Genomic DNA, 10,342 nt, shown 5'->3' with positions numbered 1-10,342 from the left:
TTTTAGTGATTCACCAAAAAATCCACATTTTGTCATTGGACTTAAACCGTAATTTGATCTGCGGGCGATATACGAGACTTTAACATGTAAAAACATCTTGGAAATGATTTATGCCGTTCGTTCGAACACTGGTTACGCAACGAAGTTTTTCACATTCTATAATTGAACATTTCTGCGTTATTAACTAGATAAAACCTTATAAAAGCATTCCAAACAGTAAGTCATTTGTTAAAATTTCAATTCTTTTTTCAAAATTTAACACGTCATAGTGATGTAGGATGTTGATAAGTTTAACCATATACAATATCTTCTTGTTGATTGTCGTGGTCATAAAATGGAGCCATGCAATTACAAGGTTGTGTTAAAAAGTGTTATTGTTGTGCAAGTGTTATTGTTGTTGTGCAAGTGTTATTGTTAAAAAGTTAATATTAATCTATTGTCAGTTAGTTTACGTTCGGATCGTATCATATCAAATAATAAACTTGTACTTCTTTACCGTCATAAAGTGATCTTTAATAATTTTTCAGTTTTTTCTGACAAACGTCACAAACTGATACAACACTCTTAAGAAAGAAGTTTAGTGATAAATTTCAGTATGGCCAACATAAAGTTTTTTTTTTCTGTCTTTGGCCACCGGCGGCAAATGGTTTAAATTATTATCGAGTTTTCGAAGAAATGCTTTTTGCGTGCGTGACATATATTAATAGCTTCATACGTCAGAGAAAGCAGAGGTACCAAACCGCAAATGTGGTATTCTGAAAATACTGTTCATGCATTTTATGGCTACAAGAAGTAAGAATAAAAATTGTTTCCTGAAAAGGATTTTCTCACTTCACCTTTACTATCAACAGAAAGGCACAAAATAAAGTATAACCTTCATGTTTTTGTACGACGGTTCCGAAAGGTCAAATTTTTGCTTTTTCATTCACCCTTTCATCGAGATAAAACCTCAACGCCATCGGTGTCACCCACGGCACTGCTCAAGATTTAGCCCACAAAAGGGAGGTTATTAGGTGGATTTTTATTTTTCATTTATCCTATAATTAATCCAGTCTTAGTGAGAATAGTTTCCATTAATCATCATATAGATGCCTGAAATAGTTTATGGTTAAAAGAAAAGTTGTGATTCATAATTAATGCTTTGACAAATGCTTATTAATGCTTGACAAAAAATAGCGTCTTCTTATTCCAACAAAGGCGTGAAGCAACGCGTAAATTCCAGCGAAACCGGATTTTGCCCTCAGAAAACCGCAAAGTCACGAGAAGTTAACGGCAATAGCGGCACGTGGTGTTTTAGACATGAAGCAAGTGAATAAATAAAAAGAAAACGATGGAGAATATCTACAGGACCCAAACATTTAAATGAAATGCAATTAGTAAAAAATACAATAAACTGAATCCTATAGTTACTAAACAAAAAATAATATGTATAAGTATAGGCCCACTTTGTAGTCGACAAATACACTTTATTGGATTCATGCTTCAACTTATCAAGTTGGAATTTGTTACCAAAGTACAGAATGTAACTTGCGCCATCTTTAAAGCTTACTTAGGCCTATAATGCCACACTATTATGGCATATTTGAAAACTTCATTAAAACTCTCAATGTTAGTGTAAAGTTTCGGTGATTAAACTCTATCGATAACTATGCTGATGAATCATCGTGACTGCTGATTAAACCATTAAGCAGGCAAAGTTCTATAAAAAGAAGTGTGTACAAAATTGTGGTTGACAAAATTCCGATGCAGTTAATGCTTTGTCATACTGCCATTTATGCTTAACGAGCTTTTTCGCCGTGCTGCGGTTGCTAATTAGCGTATAACTTTTTTTTAAATAGTTGTTGAAAATATATCTACCTGTTTCTTTGTGAGCTGAAGTAAATGTCTTTAAAACCGGTATAAGCTAGTTACAAAGTTAGGTCATGAAATGTCACTGGCGTTTGCAGTTTTTCACGGTGTGTTCATGTCTTTCCCGGTTACTTCGTTTTTTAAGGGCATTCCCCGAAATCCAAACACAGCTTTTCGCCACGTGGTCTTGCCAATTATGCGGTTTCCCTGTTTTATTAAATAATGGAGCTAGCCTACCTGTTATTAACATTGCCTGAAAAAGGGATGGTGGCGTGAACGAAAATTGCATGACCTAAAACGCTGTTTTGCAAAGTTTTGTAATCTCATTCACAAAACTTCTCTGAATTTCAGTACTAGATTTATTGGGGTAATGTAAGGACTTTTCAACAATGTCGTGACGATAAATAGAAAAACGTTAAAATTGGCAAAATAGTCAAAGGGTCATTAGAACAAAAAAGCATTTCCAAAAATGTTTATAATTTAACGTCTAGAATCTAAACCAAGAAGAAAAAACGAAAAGAGACAAGTAAGTAGGGAATGAAGGAGGATCGAGTACGCAATATGTCAATGAACTGAGCGGATTTCACGACACAACTACAACAAGCAATAAATAATAAATTATGCCATAAGAGGTAGAACTTCGTGAATATGGCTTCCTGTGATAACAGAACTATTTGCTATACGGAAATACTACTGAAACGTCTTTTGTTTCAGACATTGCCGTGTTATGCCCGCCGGCAGTGATTTTCGCAGTCATTCATATCAACACGCTGACATGATGGTGTTACCAGCAGTTGGCTTGACAGAGACCACAACTAAGGTGGATTCGAGTGACGCGTCTCCTGCGGTACGTTGTATGCCGGCGGGCCGATCTTTTCTCTCTCTTCAAAATGTCGGATGAAAATTCTAGAAATGACAAACATTTCTCAAGTTAATTTGCATCGTCATACAGGAAACAAGACCAAGTGCCACAAAATGCCAATTCTAATTACACAAAATAAAACGTTTTATACATGTTCCGTCAGTAATCAGTCCAATTTATGCAAGTAATTATACTTTAGACAGAAAGTGTGGTTAGAACCGAATATACTTCATTGAACTTACTGTCATCGGGCAGACTTCTTTTGGACAAGACAGTAACATGGCATTTTCCAAACATATTGCTGCATTTTGCTTTCATTACTGGACCACATTCACGAGTTAACCTTTTCATTTGCAATTGCCTGGTAATTAACAACAAAAAAATTATAGCTTACAAAAATGCATTATTAGCCGGAGGGAGTTAAATTTCAAGTGGAGCATTTTTTCCTTAAAAAGATTTAATTCGGTTGAATATTTTTAAGCACGCGAACATGCAACACGTTATATCCGAAAGCTTGTATTTATAAATTTTGTTTTAGAATATTATGATATCTAAAACATACGATAAGTAACAAAGAATTGTGCATGATGTAATTTATAATTCAGATTAATTTTAGTTTATTTTATCTTAGTGATATGTTTTATATGTTTTCAAATAAAACCAGATATATTATACTTTTACACTCAATATTTTCTTACCGTACCTGAGAATGCTCATAATCCTACGGCGAGCTATGGGTGGTAGATTCATGCTCATCGCTTTTGCACCTAATTTTATAGTTTTGTCGTAAATATTGCGAGACTCCACCATTGCAAGGGCCAAAGTGAAAACGAGAAATGAAATCAAGATCATAGTTCTTGCCGACGAAAGGTTACTTTTCCTCTGGCACCTGTAGTTCAAACAACGAGCCGACTTTCTACTTTCTTCCATGATGCAGTAGTGCTTTGTCTGTTGCAGTTTATCTTGCTTGACTAATGCTTGTTTAGCTCCAAGACAGAACTTAGCTTTTACAGTGGAATATCCGGGTGTCTTATATAGCGACGAAATATTTTTTCTTTTATTTTTTTGCAGACACGTTCAGCCGAAAGGGACTTTTTAAGCTGACGACTGGTGAAGTAATCGTTAACTTTTTATCTTATATAAATTTCCTCGTTAAATTATGAAAGAAAACTGAAATTTTGCTTGGTTAAATTCTTTAATCTTTTTATAACTTTGGAAATTTATGATTAACTCTTCTTAACTCAGCGGTTTGCACAAAGTGACACAAAGTTTCTTCAAACATTCCGAACAACTCATTTTATCGCTTCAAGCGTATAACCAAACTTTTGAGTTACAAACACTTAACATTATATTCAGGACACTGATTCAAATGCATTTTCTTCAGAAAAAGACTTACTTTGAGCAATAACATCCAGGAACGTTTGGTAATGGATATCTGAATTTGTTCATTTTATAAGGGTTAAGTTTTTACGCTTATTAACCATGAAATATTTAACCGAACAGCATTGCTGTTTTTAAAATGACGCACAAACAGCTTTTTGTTTGCTACCAACTTCAGATATAACATGTTTCTCACATTTGACGCTACAAATAAATAAAAAACAGTCTGTGTAGAGGTTTTCCATGGCGTTTTTAGTAGTTTTTCCATACAAACAAGTCAGTTTGTATGCAACAGATGTACCGATGCCGGTGACATCGAAAAACCGATATATCGGCCACTTCACCGATGCATCGGTCGATTTTTTGTACAACCTTTGACTTTTCTCTGGAACTACTTTTCCACGTTTTATTAGCTCTCTTACTCTTAACGAAGAATTTTTACTCGTATCGAAACAAAATTTCTTAAACTTTGAACGAAAAAAGACTACCGTATATACCGGTGTATATACATAAGATAACCTTGAACTCGATAACCGTAGGTCAACTAACGAATTATATCACAACCGGTCTTTTTTCGTTTGTTTTACTTCGCTTTTGAAGACGTGGTAATTTAACACTGAGCAGCTGAGACGTTTCGTTTTGTAAAAAATTTAATCAGATTCCCGTCGAGGCATTGTTTATATCAAAGCCATAATTTTGAAACAAGATCGACAAATCAACCAAGTGAGACACACCAAAGCGTCCATGGTAAACTGTGACATTGATCTTCTTATTTTCATATAAAGATATTGATATCAAATGCTGTAGTTGCACTGATTTTCATCCATATTCACACCGTATAACAAAACTAAATACAAAAATAGGATACGGATGCAACGACGTTAATAACGGAAGTTCAATGTCAGCCATAAATTGTCAGCGAATCAATTGCCGATACGTCAATGCTGATGAGCTTCAATTAAACTTCAAAAGATTCAACAATTGCTTCGCATGTGAAATTCTTTATTTTTTTGTTTAAAGATGATCATATGTAGGCTCTATATCACACAAACAGAACTCGGCCGATGAGAGATAAGTTTTTTTCCAGATAAGAATGATGTTGTGTGTCTTACCAGCAGATTACCAGATTGCGTAGAAAAATATATTATAAAAAATAGTAAGTATAAACAAAAAGTTTGTATCTAATTTTCTTTTGCTTTGACACGTATTACATTTCAAGGTATGATCGATGACGTGTTTCAACTCATGGCTACAACATGCCTTTGCATAGAAAAAGTTTTTTTTTGTAGGTGACTGTCACAGGACCTTCACTATCATCAATGCTTTGTGATACAAAAATAATTAGTCATACAACGTCATAGGCACGTAAACTCACCGATGCCTGCAGCTGATATCTCTGCTCGACCTATGACGTCTATATTATAAGTTCACTCTTTTTGTGATGAGTTCACTGCTGGATAAAACGGAAGCGGCGAAAACAATGCAATGAAAAATACTTTTGAAACAGCACTTAATTCACAAACAAAACTGATCGATAAAAACTGCTTTAACAATTTTGGAGAATTAACTGAATTAAAGTTTACAGCCTAGGGCACTATAGTGAGTCGAAGGCAAATTGTCTTTATTTCTTTCAAAAGTTTCTTAACTTGTTTTACAGATTGCCGCAGCTGCACCAATAAACTCGTTTGTTGGATTAACAGAGAGTAAGTGTAAATGCGATTCGTCAACTGCACGGACGCTTTACTGTAACAGATTAAAAGTTGATCTTGCAAAATTAACCGCAAATGTCACATGTCATGTGTCACATAAGTCACATGTAAAATGGCGAAATAATTTAACCTAAACTCTTATAACCATTACCTAAGCGTGAAAATTGCATTTTGACTTATTGTATGTAAATGTTGTCTTTGTTATAACAAAAGGCGCATGATTGTAAAACCGTGATGACTTTTCACTATCTTATAGTTTAACCTTCCTCTAACCTTGTAGCTGGATGTAAAGTGTCTTATCTTAAAATTGTCTCTTTTCAAAATTTCCCCGCTCAGGTTATCGATGTTTGCGATAGACTCCTTATGACGTCATGCCATCTTGATGTTCTTCCGTCACTGCTTCAGGCGTTCGAAATCCGAACTTTTTTGCACCTAAACGAAACCCATTTTTAGAATTGACGATAAGTCCTATGTTGTCAGTCTTGTGTGAAGCCGGTACGGAAATGAACAACTCAGACATACAGTACCATAAGCTCTATGGAGAAATGAGTCATCGTTTTTTATACTACCGGTGTATGCAGGCACGGAGAAGGCCAATGATCTTATCGCAAAATGATAGCAATTTCCCTCGTCAATCGGCCATTTTTGGTGGATTTTAAAAAATACATTTTTTGTTATCGTTGTCGGATTTAGAAAATCCCTTTAAAAGTTGGGGTAAAACGAATGAGATAACAATGCGTTATAGTGACCTAATTTTGGATTGGAGTGTTTTCCCCGAGTCACCGTTAACTCCAATGTGAGATTATAACCTTTTTATGATGAAACTTACGACTGCAATTTTGTTCTAGTATTTTGATACCGGATTAACCTTGTGGTTAATTTTACGTCATTTTGGTCAGTATCGTTAATCTGTAGACAACATTGAATTCATCCACATTTGAACCGCTTCTTGGTTTTCGAAGGACGTCATTTGAAATGGTAATGAAAACCTAATTAAAATACAAAATTTCCAAGAAATACGTTATGTTGGGTAATGACTGGTTTTAACGCAATCATTAAGATGAATGCATTGCAGCATCTAGCGGAAGAAATTTAAACCCTTGTTATAACTGGAAAACAATTGTTCTTGTTGAAACCACAATGAAACTCCCGACGTGTTGTCCACTTAAAATATGGGATATGCGAAAACCAATAAGATAATAATGCCAAAGAATTATATGTTGATGAACCTTACAGACATGAATCATACAGTGTTTTAATTTTTTACAGCTGCAAAGTATAACTGAACAAGGAGCTAGATGTCTTGTTTACTGTGAATATAACAACAACGATTATTTTGTTAAACCACTACACTGTCAAAACGCCTCAAACAATAGAATGTGTGAATATTAACTACTGTATCTGTAAAAATAATAAGCATTTTCTTTTTTAAATGTTTCGAAAAAAAGATCAGAAAATTGTTGTTACCGATATAGGCGACTATTGAAAAACACCGCTTGGATATATAGACATGCGATTGTTTGATGGTCTTTGCGTTTTAATATGCAGGTTACAGTATTATGATACGGCGTCGTATCAATGGACTGGTTTTGTGGCTGTGTATCATTTTCAGTTACAACATTCAAAAAACGTTGTTCTTTTTGGCATGTCAAACTTTGCTATTAGACATCCGTTTGTTGCTACTTGATTTTTGTTCATATTTACCCTTGCGTTTTCGTGTCCTTTAAAAAGCCATTTTTCTATAAATGAAAAACAATAACAAACAAGTAACAGACAGTTTTAATTATTTTTTCAATAATTAAAATACATCATATTCACTAATACAACTTCCACGCTCGTATAAGGTGCTTATTAACTACATTACGGAAAAAATAAAAAAAACAGCTTGCATAAAATATTTGCCAACAAGGCAAAAATTATAAGTCAAATTGCTCGTCAAACTACACAAAAAGCCGTTCAAAGTCTATTTTAATTCCTTGATGTCCTTTGTCCCCTTGAAGTCTGCGCATTTTCATTAACAACAAGTTTCCACGCTGTATTGCTATAAATTCAGCTTCAGTCAGCTACAGTATAATGTTAAGATGTATTGCAACAATTTACTAAAACTTTTAACGTCATCGAATGCTTTTGATATTCCTACATACAATATTGGGAGGAATCGTTTGCAAATAGCCTCCTTGCAGACAATTTTAATGCTAATAAAACAATTATTCCATTTAATTCCAGAAAGTTATTATACAGTATATGAACAATTTATATTATTCAATTATAATTTTAGTCTACACGTTCGGGTGGGATGACAATTTTTTAAGGCTTTTGCTGATCTTTTCCTGACCACGATTTCCATGTAATATTCTAATGTTGTCTGTAACTGGTTGGATTTAAACTGTAATAGCATCATGTCGTACTGTACCGAGTATACGTGTGAAATTCTTCCTGTTTAGGCAGCTATGTGTGCCACTGGATTCATTTGCACACTTATACGCTCAGCACTATACGATTCTCTTTCCAAGCTCGCTCAAAAAAAAGTCCAAAGTTGAAATATTTTTTCATTACAGAAATCCGTCTACAATGTGAGACATATGGGAAACTTCAACGTTTTTCCATTGTTTACTTTTTATATTTTGTATTTTTATCCTATAAAACGCGTTCGGTTGGTTTTTTACTTTTTTCATCTGTCCTGCGACTACCTCTTAAATTGTACCGTTTTTGTACTAATCAAAATACTTTCATTCCGAAAGCATCCTGCATATAATTATGCTGTTGTCGTGTACCACGAATAGCAGAGGTAAATAAGATCCACCTTTCACTCTTAATAATTAATTATAACGACTAAGTCGTAAACTTTAAGTTCAAGAAAAAGATTCAAGGCTAGATGCAATTCAAACGCGTCCATGCAATCTACGCTATTTCATGTTCGTGGCAAGTAAAGAAAATAAAACTAGTCAATTAAACCCCTGAAAGACTTGGTTTAAATCTACAGATATTCAGGCGCTCACAAATCAATTGAATTTCAATTAGTTTTTTGATTTCAATCCGCTCCTTCAGATATTTAAAAACGGAAATTACGATAATGCCTATGCCCTATATATTCCTAGTTGCAACTTATATACGCCTAGTTTTAAAGGCTGAATTACATGCGGCGTTTATAGACGTTTCTAAGCAAAGCTTCCGGCTTCATGCTATTGCATGAAAATGAACTTAAAGTAGCATAAATTTAAAGTTTCTGCTGACCGACAAATGTCACATTTTAAGGATAGCGCCAAGTAAATAATGCATAAATCAAACTGTTAAAATATTTATGCACAATCTAAATAAACCTGTAGCAAGTACAAATTTTTATTATTTTTTCTATAATGAATCATTAGCTAATTTGAAAACATCACCAACAGGAATTGTTTCCAATACTCCCAAGTATTTTGCGCACTGTATTTAAGATGAACTTTCTGGCCTATAAAAAGGCAGAGGACTTTGTTTGTGCGAGGTTGCGGTATTGAGTTTCAGTGCCTTTTATATTTGCCAAAAGCGTAACCTCAAAAACAGAAACTTGCAAGTCAGCTAACAACAGATGACTTCTCTTTGTCTCGTATTTTCAATCCTTCACTACGCTCTTGCTAGATGAATGAGGTCTATAGTATGATAGCGAGTAAATTGTGCATTTTTTAATCACAAAAGAAGTTTAGAAAGAATCACTGCCCATGCTAGCACTGCTCATGCCAGCCATAAACAACTTTGTTCAAACTACATTAGGTCTACTCCTTTAGGTTTTCCATATGTCTCAAAAACGTTCTTCAGGAACCACGGGTTGTACGTACAGCGAGAAAAAGCTTTGCATATACTGGAGTACTGGACAGTCTAATGATTAGACTTTAATCGTTTGTTAACGTTCAGCCAACGGCAGTTTCTGAAACGCGATTAAAATATTAACCGAAATCTACCCGTGTAGCATAGCGTGAGTCGGTTCAGAAATTATAGTGCAGTTGAAGCAAATCACATTGCCTTGCATAAATTGAGAATAGGTCTATACTATACTAAGTTATGAGTGAGAATAGTAGAAATTTATCATCAATAATACATTTATCATACTTTATGTTGTCTAAATGAAGAGTAGATTTTCATATTTATTAATCTAGTCCAGTGGTTGCAGGCTTAAGTATCATCTACCCCTAAAGGCAGAAGTTTTTCCGTTTAGGGTATGGTTGGATGGTTTCAAAGGAAATTACCATATGTCTATCTGAGTTTTGTCCAACATGCACAAAGACTACATATTTAAGTTTGTAGGCTACATTTTTTTGAGGTTTTACATTAAACTCATATCCACTGTATAGTGCAGGGGTGGGCAAATTTGTTCAATGAAAGAGTCACTTGCGGAAAAATATAAACACCAGCGAGCCGCAAAATCAGTAATGATTGTCAATTTGGTTATTATACTATTAGTAGTCATTTTGGGATATTACTTTTTAACTAAAAGACCCATAAAAACATGTTGGTGAGGTGCATTTTGACAGCCTTTGCAATAGAGTATAGAATCTATACCTGAAAA

At 34.4% G+C, this 10,342-nt stretch overlaps 1 protein-coding gene across 1 annotated transcript; it reads right to left on the bottom strand.

Annotated features, from left to right (window-relative positions):
* Positions 1 to 2,193: 2,193 nt before the first annotated feature.
* Positions 2,194 to 6,771, bottom strand: LOC143451510 (uncharacterized). Its single transcript, XM_076952129.1, has 3 exons — positions 3,414 to 6,771; positions 2,953 to 3,071; positions 2,194 to 2,754 (listed from the first exon to the last, which is right to left on the bottom strand). The coding sequence occupies exons 1-3, from the start codon at positions 3,638 to 3,640 to the stop codon at positions 2,633 to 2,635; spliced, it is 468 nt and encodes a 155-aa protein (XP_076808244.1). The 5' UTR covers positions 3,641 to 6,771; the 3' UTR covers positions 2,194 to 2,632.
* Between the last annotated feature and the right edge of the window lie 3,571 nt (positions 6,772 to 10,342).

Source organism: Clavelina lepadiformis, chromosome 4 (genome assembly GCF_947623445.1).
Source record: "Clavelina lepadiformis chromosome 4, kaClaLepa1.1, whole genome shotgun sequence".
Taxonomy (NCBI): Eukaryota; Metazoa; Chordata; class Ascidiacea; order Aplousobranchia; family Clavelinidae; genus Clavelina; species Clavelina lepadiformis.
This window is presented reverse-complemented; position numbering and strand designations above follow the sequence as displayed.

What these genes read in the sequence shown, in the direction of transcription:
- LOC143451510 (XM_076952129.1), bottom strand. Translation starts at nt 3,640, where the DNA reads ATGGAAGAAAGTAGAAAGTCGGCTCGTTGTTTGAACTACAGGTGCCAG. An exon ending in AGGATTATGAGCATTCTCAG is followed by an intron (nt 3,072 to 3,413) that starts GTACGGTAAGAA and finishes GTTAATTACCAG; the next exon opens with GCAATTGCAAATGAAAAGGT. An exon ending in AAGAAGTCTGCCCGATGACA is followed by an intron (nt 2,755 to 2,952) that starts GTAAGTTCAATG and finishes TGTCATTTCTAG; the next exon opens with AATTTTCATCCGACATTTTG.